This window comes from Poromitra crassiceps (genome assembly GCF_964638095.1).
Source record: "Poromitra crassiceps genome assembly, chromosome: 30".
In the NCBI taxonomy this organism is placed as follows: Eukaryota; Metazoa; Chordata; class Actinopteri; order Beryciformes; family Melamphaidae; genus Poromitra; species Poromitra crassiceps.
Window position 1 is genome coordinate 11,366,853 of NC_139652.1, and position 13,562 is coordinate 11,380,414.

The 13,562-nt window shown below is 43.9% G+C and overlaps 1 protein-coding gene across 6 annotated transcripts in view; it reads left to right on the forward strand.

The window, feature by feature from the left end:
• The window catches only part of ap3b2 (adaptor related protein complex 3 subunit beta 2), a gene marked incomplete at both ends in the record, with an annotated part of 62,389 nt that overhangs the window by 23,176 nt on the left and 25,651 nt on the right, over positions 1-13,562 (forward strand). For 4 of the 6 annotated variants that reach the window (XM_083663191.1, XM_083663193.1, XM_083663192.1 and 1 more), the window contains 10 exons: positions 1,649-1,837; positions 6,844-6,941; positions 7,394-7,448; positions 9,222-9,293; positions 9,545-9,607; positions 9,810-9,942; positions 10,819-10,928; positions 11,232-11,408; positions 11,503-11,689; positions 13,066-13,196. In XM_083663191.1, the coding sequence (XP_083519317.1) occupies positions 1,649-1,837; positions 6,844-6,941; positions 7,394-7,448; positions 9,222-9,293; positions 9,545-9,607; positions 9,810-9,942; positions 10,819-10,928; positions 11,232-11,408; positions 11,503-11,689; positions 13,066-13,196 (1,215 nt within the window). The remainder of the gene's footprint in view (positions 1-1,648; positions 1,838-6,843; positions 6,942-7,393; positions 7,449-9,221; positions 9,294-9,544; positions 9,608-9,809; positions 9,943-10,818; positions 10,929-11,231; positions 11,409-11,502; positions 11,690-13,065; positions 13,197-13,562) is intronic. The other 2 variants (XM_083663194.1, XM_083663196.1) reach the window with 1 other exon arrangement.

Consider the following 13,562-nt stretch of genomic DNA (forward strand, 5'->3'; position numbering starts at 1 on the left):
ACTGATGACATATAGACCTCATTAATTACCAGTTTATTTGAATGGGATCTCAGCTCTCTGTCTCCCTAGTTGAGCAACTGCTTTCATCTCTTCTATACAGTTACATTCCAAGTTAATGTCAGCAACTGAACAGAGAATATTGCATATTGCATAAATAGTACACATTGAGGCAGTGCTAACAAAACAATGATTTACAACAATTGAATGATAAAACAATGGAGTATGTGTTGCATTTAGCTGCATCACTATATTACAGCATCCCACATACGTTTTACTGTGTTTTATTACCGTAATTATATGCTGCACAATATAGATGATGGTATAGGTATAGGTATGAAGTAGAGGTCTGTCCGGGACCCGGACCCAGACAGACCCGGTAAATGTCGGACCCGGCCCCGGCCCGGACCCAAAGTCACTTCTTTTGAATGGACCCGAGACCCGTCCGGGTCCGGTCCTCGGGTATCCGGGGGTCCGGGCATACCAGAAGACCTCTAGTAGGTTCAAGTGCTCATTTTTCTGATAAGTTTGTTTTTGTTTGTTTTGTGTTTGTAATTATTTGACAATATAAAACAGCTGTGATAAGCCACTCACCGGGTCCACTCGGGTCCTATTGGACCCGGAATTTCACTGTCAGCTAACCGAGACCCCGTGGCAAAGAGAGTCACTTCTTTTGAATGGACCCGAGACCCAGCTGGGTCCGGGTCGGGTATTCGGGGGTTCGGGCATACCCGAAGACTTCTAGTGTGAAGCGACTCACTTCCAGTTGTGTCATGGTGGCTGACTGTGCTGTAGTAAAAATGTGTGTGTGTGTGTGTGTGTGTGTGTGTGTGTGTGTGTGTGTGTGTGTGTGTGTGCGTGTGTGTGTGTACGTGCATGTGTGACGCGTGCGCCCCATTCATGGGGAACAGCGTTAAAGAGTACATGAAACATTTGATCATATGACTGTAGTTCGTTGCATTTCACCTCAGACAAGACAGGACACGTGCTTTCAAATCTGAAACCTCGATTATCGATTATCGATTATCTGGAAAGATGAACAACATTTCAGCTTTTCGCCAACTAGGGCGCTGATAGATGACGTCACTAGGTTGACTCTACAGTACAGTAGTAAGGCTTTTGTACATTTTGATTCATCAAAACAACCACGATCCAAGTCAGAAACACAACAGCATGTGAGCCTGTTAGAATTCAAAATCCTTACTACCAACACCCTTAACTAGCCTGTATGCCACTACTGTACACGGGTCTAGTGTACTGTACTGCACTGTACTGCAAACTTACTGACATCATCTTGCAGTGCGCTTGTTGACGAAAGCTGAAATTTTGTTCATCTTTCTAGCAAATCTACTTAAATTTCAGATTTGAAAGCTACTAGATACTAGAGTCATATGATCAAATGTTTCATGTCCTCTATATGTTGTGTGTGTGTTTAGAAATAAAGCCGTGAGCAGACCTGTGTGAGACTGCGTTTGTGGACTCGTCCGGGGATTCTCCTGGTGAAATACCTTGTAATGTGTGATCCCCTGTTGCCGCTTAGTCATCCAGTGTGAAAACCACAGCAAGCTGTAAGCAACACCGCTGTCTTGGTCTGTCTTGTCCTTCCAAACCACCTCTCCACCATTCTGTATGCATCCGATCCCCTCTGCAGGAGTCTCTGCTGGAGGAGGGGGTGGAGAAGACCTTCTACGGCTCTGAGGATGAGGATGAGGAAGAGGACGATGAGGACAAGAAAGAGGAGGCTGCTGCCCTGGCCAAGAGGAAGCCGTACGTGATGGATCCAGACCACAGACTGCTGCTGAGGAACACCAAGCCCCTGCTGCAGAGCCGCAACGCCGCTGTGAGGACACCACCCTGCTAAATAACACACCTAGAACTAGTGACAAGTCACCACTCTGCTGAATAACACACCTAGAACTAGTGACAAGTCACCACTCTGCTAAATAACACAACTAGAACTAGTGACAATATACCACTCTGCTAAATAACACACCTAGAACTAGTGAAAAGTCACCACTCTGCTAAATAACACACCTAGAACTAGTGACAAGTCACCACTCTGCTGAATAACACACCTAGAACTAGTGACAAGTCACCACTCTGCTAAATAACACACCTAGAACTAGTGACAAGTCACCACTCTGCTGAATAACACACCTAGAACTAGTGACAAGTCACCACTCTGCTAAATAACACAACTAGAACTAGTGACAAGTCACCACTCTGCTAAATAACACACCTAGAACCAGTGACAAGTCACCACTCTGCTAAATAACACAACTAGAACTAGTGACAAGTCACCACTCTGCTAAATAACACACCTAGAACCAGTGACAATATACCACTCTGCTAAATAACACAACTAGAACTAGTGACAAGTCACCACTCTGCTAAATAACACACCTAGAACTAGTGACAAGTCACCACTCTGCTAAATAACACACCTAGAACCAGTGACAAGTCACCACTCTGCTAAATAACACACCTAGAACTAGTGACAAGTCACCACTCTGCTGAATAACACACCTAGAACTAGTGACAAGTCACCACTCTGCTAAATAACACAACTAGAACTAGTGACAAGTCACCACTCTGCTAAATAACACACCTAGAACTAGTGACAAGTCACCACTCTGCTAAATAACACAACTAGAACTAGTGACAAGTCACCACTCTGCTAAATAACACACCTAGAACCAGTGACAATATACCACTCTGCTAAATAACACAACTAGAACTAGTGACAAGTCACCACTCTGCTAAATAACACACCTAGAACTAGTGACAAGTCACCACTCTGCTAAATAACACACCTAGAACCAGTGACAAGTCACCACTCTGCTAAATAACACAACTAGAACTAGTGACAAGTCACCACTCTGCTAAATAACACACCTAGAACTAGTGACAAGTCACCACTCTGCTAAATAACACACCTAGAACTAGTGACAAGTCACCACTCTGCTAAATAACACACCTAGAACCAGTGACAAGTCACCACTCTGCTAAATAGCACACCTAGAACTAGTGACACGTCACCACTCTGCTAAATAACACACCTAGAACTAGTGACAAGTCACCACTCTGCTAAATAACACACCTAGAACCAGTGACAAGTCACCACTCTGCTAAATAACACAACTAGAACTAGTGACAAGTCACCACTCTGCTAAATAACACACCTAGAACTAGTGACAAGTCACCACTCTGCACCACTCTGCTCGCACTAACAGCTATCATTACTGTAACATTATCAAGAAATATAACTTTCTAACATTCGAGAATTTCCTGCTGATGGCAAATGTCAGTTTGCCAAACCAAACCGGTATGGTTGTTTGACAAACCATAACACCAGTGACTGCGTTTACATGGACTTGAGTATCCCGTTTATGAGACTTATCCTGGTTTTGATCATATTCGGGATATGGTGTTTACATGGAAGAGAGAGAAAGCAGGTTACTCATATCCCTGTATACATGATCAGTACTAGTATCCCGGTTACTGATCACTGCATGTTATTTGCGCAGGCGCCTGTGATCGTTACAATACAAACCGGGGTCATTATTATTATTATTATTATTTTTTGGTTATATTGGGTGCGTGTGACGTGACGTCATTCACCTTTTTTGGGCCAAGACGTGGGATTCCCTTGGATTCCGTCTTCATGGTGGGCTGTCCCCGTTTGCGCGGCTTTTGCTTTCATTTGAGTCACAACACCTTCGTCCTGTAGTCTGTATACTACAGACTTGAATAGGGCAGCATTTCGATGCTTTCTCCTATCTAAGCTGCCAAGCATTTAATTACCGTATTTCATCACCGAAAGACAAAACTCGGCAAAACTCCATTTCCTCATCGCTCCAGAAGACTTTAAGTCGAATTGCACTGACATTTGCACGTGAGCCCCTTAATCACTGTGAGTATTTCCAGGTAAAACGATTCTGTGCGGGACCTACAGCAGCGAGGGTAGAGAGGAAAATGCCTGGAGTCTGACGGCGGTCTGATGAGGAAGTAATCGTGCAGCACTTCTATACTTTCTAATGTTACTGGACCAAATTGTGATAGTGAAACGGGTCATTTTGCGCGAGCTGTGTTGTGTACGGTAGCGGTGTTCACTTCACACTGCTCGGGCAGCTCGGCGAGTCAGCAGCATGGAGCCCTCTCCTCCTCGCTCCTCTCCCAGGCTGTCTGTCACCAGTGCCCTGCTGCACCAGGCAAGCACTCGTCTCTCACTCACAGATTCCGCTCGCGTTGGAGGGTGTTCACGGTGTGTTTATCGTTGTTTGGTCATGAAATGGAGAAAAAAAATGCCTGCAAGTCTGCTGCCTTTTGGAGATGAACTGAACTGAAGCCGCGCCTGCGCAGGTAGTCTGCTGTGGTCAGAAAGCAGGATAAGGTGTATACATGCAGCAGTATCCTGGGTTCTTTCGGAGTACTCCACCTCGCATAACCGGCTTTCTCAAAACCGGGATAAGGGCTTATCCAGGTTTCTGAAACCGGGATATGATGTTTACATGCGCAAACACAAAAACGGGATACTCCAAAACCCCGTCAGTAACTGGGATACTCAAGTCCATGTAAACGCAGTCAGTGTGAGAACTACAAGAGCCTCCACTAGAGGAGACTGTTGCGTGCCATTTAGATCCACGAAATTCAGTCAATCTGCATTCACAGTCAAAGCGGGCGGGCTGTGGAACACCCTGCCAGCAGTCATTAAAGGCTGCAGTACTTTCAAAGGTTTTAAGTCCTCTGTCAAGAAGTGGCTGAGAGAGGGTCAGTCCTGTGGCCACCTATAGGCATTACTGTGGTCTCATGTTGTTGTGTTCTGACATTTATTTCTGATCATCTCCTCATTTACCACTATGTGATCTTAGGGGATTGCTATCTACCTATGTGTTATATTTTACTGGGTTATATATTACTAATAGTAAGTATTATCATTTTTTGTACCATGTATATTGATTGTTTAGACACTAGGATTTTCTTTGATTTCTGTATTTGATATGTACTATGTGCACACAGGACTCTGTGTGTTCAGGGACTACAGATGCAAATGAGCTCTTAGCTATCTCTGGTGCAATATGTTTATTGTGTACTGTCCCTGTTCAAATAAACAACAAAGATAAAGATAAAGATAAATCCAAATCTGATCATAAAAAATATTCTCCGATTTTGGTCCGACAGAGAAAATCTCATTAAGCGGGGGCCCGTGGTTCGGTTCTAATGTGGACTAAACGAGGGGTCCTTGTCTGAGATGAAAAGGGTTGAGAATCACTGCGATACTCCACACTAATAATAATAATGATGATGATGATGATGATGATGATGATGATTATTATCATCATCAAGGTTGAGGATCACTGCAGTAGAATACATCACTACTCCACACTCTAAAGAGGAGACAAGCCATGATTTCCCTATGGAGCATCACATGACTTCAGTGCAGCTGGGGTCTCCCTGAATGGTCTGTGGTCTTCAGTCGAAGACGTTATACAGTTCCCTGTGGTGCTACTGTACGCCAGTTAACTGACTTGCTGTCACTGTGACCTGCTGGTCAGAGAGGGTGATCAGCAAGCAGATGGTCACAGGTTCAATCACCATAACAGCGAATATCTGCCTGTCAAGAGTGTCCTTGAGCAAGACCTGGCTGGGGGGGCTGCCCTCGTGCTCTGGTAGAACGTGAGCATTTATTTTATGAGTAGGGCTCTTGTTTTCTTGTCGGTGCCAAACAGTAATGTGTATAAACAGCAATCTTAAAACAAAATGCTCGAGTCTTAATACACGCAAAGTATTTTAATACATGCAAAGTAGGCAACATGTTTCAAGCTTAGTGCTCTTTCTCTTAACTTGCATGTAGTACAGACGGCTAGCGCTGTGTTCTATGATTGCTCTTATTATTTTGCCTCTACAAAGCAGTTAATACACTTTCCTCCTTTACTTTGAAGTGGTTTCCAACCTTTTCATTTTGTTTACTATGGGCTTCATGGAAACCCTCATTTCTCCCCACGGTTCTCCAGTCAATGCCTGTAGTAAAATACCAGCTGTGTATAGAGAGCCAAAGTGAACGTCACTTCCTGCTTCAGCACTGTACCAGAGATTTTCATCCGCCATTTATTTTCCCATTCCACATTTCGTAGAATGCTTATAAAAATAGTTTTACTTGTTCAAACCAAACAGTTGAGCTATATTTAGAAACAGGAGAGATCACATATAATTTCACTCGGACCAAAACGTTAAAAAGAAATGCGGATTAAAGAAAATATTTTTTCAATGTTGTTTTTTTTAAGTTTTGGTCCCAGTGAAATGTTCTATGGTCTCTCCCGATTCTAAATATAGCTGAACCGTTTGGTTTGACCAAGTAAAACTATTTTTATAAGCATTTTGGATGAAAATCTCTGGTACAGTGCTGAAGCAAGAAGTGACGTTAAGTTAAGTTAAGTTAAGTTAAGTTAAGTTAAGTTAAGTTATTACAACACGCTCGTTTCTCCTAAATAACTCGCCAGATAATTTCTCACACCTTCCAAAGGCAGAACAGTGAGCAAATTAGACCTCATGAAATTAGGGCAAAACTATTTGCTATAGTTCATGCATTCATAATTAGCATAAATCCAAGGCATGCAATGCAATGTATCTGTAAGGCGATGCTGGGGTAACGGAGTGTTGCTTTTGAAATGAATGCATTTCCAATGAAAGAACAGCGCTTTCAAGACACTTGATCCTGACATAAGGATTATTGTACTGCCTAACTCTATATTCACGATTTTTAACCCTCCCTTTTCTCATCCACCGACACCCAACACACACACACACACACACACACACACACACACACACACACACACACTGCAGGTGGTGATGGCTGTGGCCCAGCTGTACTTCCATCTGGCCCCTAAAGCAGAGGTTGGGGTGATAGCCAAGGGCCTGGTTCGCCTCCTGAGAAGCCACAGGTGAGCTCTGATGTTTGCCATTTGGAATGTTTGGAATAAGTCCACCATTTAAATTCATATTCTATTCACCTTATGTTCCAACACAGGGGTCAGCCAGTTACTTCCTATTGTGTTGACACGTCCTGTGACAGTACAGTACTATAGTGAGCAGGTCAAACAGACGGTGTTTTGAACAGGAAGTCATAACACAACTGGGTCAAGTGGGCGGGGCTACATAAGGTGAATAGTTTGCCTTCAGTGTCATCTAAATGTGAACCAACGCAATGAAGCCAGCAGGGGCAGCCATCCCACTGGGTTATCATTGTGTTGGGTTTATAAGCCTATAGCTCACCTCAAAAGCAAATCAAATTCAGATTCAGATTGTGTTGAATATCGCCGTCTCACTCATCGTTCTCTCCTTCCAACTCTGTCTCTGTCTGTCTGTCTTTCTCTCTCTCTCTGTCTCTCCACAGTGAAGTCCAGTATGTTGTTCTCCAGAACGTGGCCACGATGACCATCAAGAGAAGGGTGAGCTAACTGCCCTTGTGCGTGTGTGTGTGTGTGTGTGTGCGTGCGTGCGTACGTGTGTGCGTACGTGCGTGCGTGTGCGTGCGTGCGTGCGCGCGCGTGCGTGCGTGCGTGCGTGCGCGTGCGTGCGTGCGTGCGTGTGTGTGTGTAGGATTGTGTCAGTATCAGATCCTGGGGAATGATACTTGGGACAGCAACAGGTGTTAAACAGCTTCCTCCACAGGCTATCAGGCTACTAAATAATGTAACCCATCCATCTCACTCTGATCACTTCTAATGTTGTATAAAATGTTGGTGTTTCTTGTATATTGTGTTGTTTATTTTTGCACCTTGATCCTATTCATAGCTTTCAAGGGGCGTTACGTGCTGCCGGGAACGCCCACCTGGCGGTAAAAAAAAAAACTTGTTCATTCCGCTGCCCGCCTCGACTGGTTTCTCACGCTGTGTTTGTTCAGCCAAAATGCCGGATACCTGTTGTGCTATCGGTTGCACTAACCGACGAGGAGACACGCCTGGCTTGTGCTTTCACAGAATCCCGTCGGAGAAAGAAAACTCAAAGGAGGAGGTTGTGGATTTGTGCGATTAGACGTGGTTCAGTCGCTGGGGAGGGCAAATGGCTTTTATTCTACAAACGGCTGAACAAACACAGTGTGAGAAACTAGTCGACTCGGCAGCGGAATGAACAAGGTTTTTTTTTACCGTCAGGTGGGCGTTCCCGGCAGCACGTAACGCCCCTTGAAAGCTATGAATAGTATAGAGAAACGCTTTCTCATTCTGCCTTGCACAGAGATTTACCGTAAAACTTCTAATAAATGCCCGGGCTTCTATATACAAAAAAAATAAATCAGACCCGGCGTCTATGTGTGACCGGGACTGATTGGAGAATATCAAATTGCTTATTTAAACCATGATAGTACTTAGTACACACAAGAAGGTAGGTGCAGGCAGTTTTCAACATGCCTAGTATTGTAGAGTACGGATTGGAACAAAGAAAAACAACTGAGATGTCCTTCATCATCATCATCTTCATCATCATCATTGCGGTCCTGCTACCGGTACACTACCAGTTCATTGCTCTCCTCTTCTCCCTCTGACAAACAGCCATACCGTATTTCAAACAAGTCATATTAGCCTACCGCTCACATTCAGCTATTAGTGTTTCATTGGAAAGAAGCAGTTTGATTATAGCAACGTTATACCGGTGTAACGTTAGCATTTGCAGGCAGCAGCTAATGTTAGCTAACCAAGCAGCACTATCAAACAATACAGTGTTGTGCAACAAGCAGACTTACCAAATGTTTCCAATACATGTCCGGTATAATCCATACTGCATTTTGATCGCTGTTCCGCAGAAAGAAATGCACTTTTACAACAGCCAACACTAACGTTACCGGTAACTTCTCCACCGCTCCCATTTTGTCCTTATGGAAACCAGACAGCGTCTCCAGTCTAACACGTTGACTCCGTCTGTACTCCGTCCGTAGCATCAAACAATGTGGTATGCACACTTGAAACATGTATAAACAAAGTATAAAACTGTCTAACAGGGGGGAGAAAGTACAATATCTCGTCTTGCCAACAAGATGAAGTAGTACCCAGCGCCTATTTGGGACCAGCGTTTATTTACCGAAACATGAAGCCAGACCCAGCGTCTATAAGGGACCGGCGTCTATTTGGGACTCAGTGTTTATTTGAAGTTTTACAGTATGCTAAAATGTCAATGAACTAAACTTGAACTTGAGGTTTTCTTGTTCCTCTCTGTGTGTTTTCCAGGGGATGTTTGAACCGTACCTCAAGAGTTTCTACATCCGCTCCACCGACCCCACCCAGATCAAAGTCCTTAAGGTTCTATTCTATTCTATTCTATTCTATTCTATTCTATTCTATTCTATTCTATTACACTCCGCCAGTACAATGTTAAAAGTACAGTCTGTGACACAGAACCCATTGAGGGAAGTGAGCTTTGGGAAAGATAATGTAAAAAATGTAGGGGCAAAATATTAAATGTGACAGAAAATGGCTCTATATTGCACTGATTCAAGCCATTTTCTTTCTTTCTTTCTTTCTTTCTTTCTTTCTGTCTTTCTTTTCGACAGCTGGAGGTCCTGACCAATCTAGCCAACGAGACAAACATTTCCACCATTTTAAGAGAGTTTCAGGTACGTCAAGTAAAATAGACTGGAATGAACTTGTGATGCTTTGAGAAGAGGAGAGTTATCTCGGTTTATCTTATCATTAGAATAGAAAATATGACGTGTCAGCTGTAATAGCAATAGCAATAGCCAGAAATGACTGCTCACTGCGGCCAGCAGGGGGCTCCCTTTACAGATGACTGTACTGAGTGAATATGATCTCTGGCAGACGTACATTAAAAGCATGGATAAAGACTTCGTGGCCGCCACAATCCAGGCCATCGGCCGCTGTGCGACCAACATCGGCGAGGTGAGGGACACGTGTCTGAACGGCCTGGTGCAGCTACTGTCCAACCGAGACGGTGAGTCACATGACTTATCTAGATGGTGAGTCACATGACTTATCTAGAGGGTGAGTCACATGACTTATGTAGAGAGGGGTCACATCACTTATCTAGATGGTGAGTCACATGACTTATCCAGAGGGTGAGTCACATGACTTATGTAGAGGGTGAGTCACATGACTTATCTAGATGGTGAGTCACATGACTTATCTAGAGGGTGAGTCATATGACTTATGTAGAGGGTGAGTCACATGACTTATCTAGACGTGAGTCACATGACTTATCTAGATGGTGAGTCACATGACTTATCTAGATGGTGAGTCACATGACTTATCTAGACGGTGAGTCACATGACTTATCTAGACGGTGAGTCACATGACTTATCTAGAGGGTGAGTCACATGACTTATCTAGAGGGTGAGTCACATGACTTATCTAGAGGGTGAGTCACATGACTTATGTAGAGGGTGAGTCACATGACTTATCCAGAGGGTGAGTCACATGACTTATGTAGAGGGTGAGTCACATGACTTATCTAGATGGTGAGTCACATGACTTATCCAGAGGGTGAGTCACATGACTTATGTAGAGGGTGAGCCCAGTGGCGCCGGAACAAGTTTGCAATAAGGGGGACACAAATTTTTTTTCTTTTTTTTTCAAAAAAGTTTTTTTTTCCGGCGCCCACACTGAACTGATACTGATATCAGATATTGAGCTAAAGGCTTCGTTGAGTTTTATTTATTTATTTGCACAAAATCTCAGCATGAATGAATAGAAAATGAAGACAAACTCATTCACCAATCGTTCACTCATGACTGAAATCAATGAGTGGCTTGGATGTGTGTTGCAGAGCTGGTGGTGACTGAATCATGATGTGTCTGACATTGTGTTGTAGAGCTGGTGGTGGCCGAGTCGGTGGTGGTCATCAAGAAGCTGCTGCAGATGCAGCCAGAGAAGCACAGTGACATCATCAAGCACATGGCCAAACTCACAGACAACATCCAGGTGAGAAGCACAGTGACATCATCAAGCACATGGCCAAACTCACAGACAACATCCAGGTGAGAAGCACAGTGACATCATCAAGCACATGGCCAAACTCACAGACAACATCCAGGTGAAAGTCAGAATTCTCAGATTAAAGCAAACAAAACACACCTGAAACTTAGTTGAAACATTTTTTACCACAACAAAAACTTGTGGAGCAAGAATGTTCTGCAGACCAACTTAGATTTTTGCAAGAGTGAACTCCTCGTCCAGCCCCAGGGGAAGAGGTGGATTTCGCTTTACTCTCTCTTGTGTTCCCAGGTGCCCATGGCGCGGGCCAGCATCCTCTGGCTGATAGGGGAGTACTGTGAGCATGTACCCAAGATCGCCCCGGACGTCCTGAGGAAGATGGCCAAGTCGTTCACTAACGAAGAAGACATCGTCAAGCTCCAGATCATCAATTTGGCCGCCAAGCTCTATCTCACCAACTCTAAACAGGTCCGATGTCATGCGTCTGTCTGTCACGAGTATTTAAAAAGAAAAGAAAGAAATCAAACTCCTAACCCGGTCTACCTCATCTTCTCCTTGGTAGACCAAACTGCTGACTCAGTATGTTCTCAACCTGGCCAAGTACGACCAGAACTACGACATTCGTGACCGGGCGCGCTTCATTCGCCAGCTCATCGTGCCCACCGACAAGAGCGGAGCGCTCAGCAAGTACGCCAAGAAACTCTTCCTGGCCCTCAAGCCTGCGCCGGTCCTCGAGTCTCCGTTCAAAGGTACAGGAGGCAAAAGTTCACATTTAAAAACCGAAACTAACTTTTAACTTTTTGAAATACAGATGACATGTTGGGGACATGAATTATTATGTGAAGACTACTCAACCATGAAAGGATTATGTGACAAGACACACAATTTCTCACATTACCAAACAGTTAAGTTTAGACTTTTTATTAAGGTTGGGCCATATGAAATCTGAAATTTTAATGTATGGGTTAGGATATACAGTATATACAGTATGTATGTATGTATGTATGTGTATATATATATATGTATATATATATACGGTATATATATATATACGGTATATATATACATATATATATATATATATATATATAGTGACTTGGCTCTCTCAGACAGCCTCTTCGACATGTTTCTCGAACTGAAAAACCAAGTTTTGAGGTGACGCAAGGGTCCCACACAAGACCGACTCCGAGTTGAACCAGCTCAGTGGCCTTGTGGTCTGAGTGTCCGCCCTGAGACTGGGAGGTCGTGAGTTCGATCCCCGGCCGAGTCATACCAAAGACTATAAAAATCGGACCCATTTGCCTCCCTGCTTGGCACTCAGCATTAAAGGGTTGGAATTGGGGGGTTAGATCACCATATGATTCCCGAGCACGGCGCACGCTGCCGCTCACCGCTCCCCCAGGGGATGGGTCAAATGCGGAGAACAAATTTCACACATTGTGTGACAATCAGTGGGACTTTACCTTTACCCCCTCTCAGAACACCCCAATTGAAAACAGAATAATTTCTCTAGGCCTATTTTACAATTATGAAATCATTTAGGTTACTAAAATAATTAGATCTACTTTAGATTTTGATAATTAGTAATAATTACATAATTACTTTTATCAGTTTCAGCCTAAATTATTAGGTACAGTAATTGTATTTAGATCAATTGTCCGCTAGCTCATTTACTAACTGCTTCATGCAAAGTCTACAGGATGTTAATATTTTGCTAAGAAATTCTAAATTTGAAAGTTGATTTATGATTAGAGCTTTCAGTGTGTGGGTCTGTTTTGATGGTTTTGTCAAATTATTTAATGATAAACTCAGTTGGCCGTGGTGATCATGGCTTGCAGTTTATGACTCATAGCTTTGTTGTATGTAAACCAGGTAACTTTTAAATTACATTATTTATTAATCAACATATTTTCTGAATGTGTCTCATGAAATAAGCAGCTTAACACAACTTGCTACTTACTCTGAACCGGTCAGTGTTGCTGTCAGTCTTCTTCCTTGCCCTCTCTGCTGCCCTTCCCTCTGTGTTTCCTCACAGTATTTTCTGTCGGTTGCTGATCGGTTGTGTGCTCTGTCTGTTTACAGACCTGTCAGTTGCTGATCGGTTGTGTGCTCTGTCTGTTTACAGATCGAGACCACTTCCAGTTGGGTTCGCTGTCCCATCTGCTGAATGCCAAGGCCGGGGGCTACCAGGAGCTGCCTGACTGGCCTGAAGCCGCCCCAGACCCCTCCGTGCGCAACGTGGAGGTGAAGGAGTCTGTGCGTGCAGTGGGAACAGTAACATTCAGAGACAGGGGCCCTCTGGGTTGTCCAGGGGCCCCGAAGGTGGAGGGGAGTGAGGGTGGCTCCTGCCCCAGGGCGGTGCCTCAGAGAGGGTGTGCAAAGTCACCAGGGCGTCACATCCCATATAGGGCTGGGCGATATGGACCAAAAATCATAGCTCTGTATTTTTCGGCTGAATGGCAATGGGCCATACACAATATGTATCTCAGTATGTTTTATGAAGTGGGCTAAATGTTCAGTTGTAACTTGGTGCTTTCACAAAATATTCACACGAGATTTTTGATAATCATCAGTAATGTGGATATAATGACCAAGTGGGTAAAGGCAAATAACAGCTAGAAC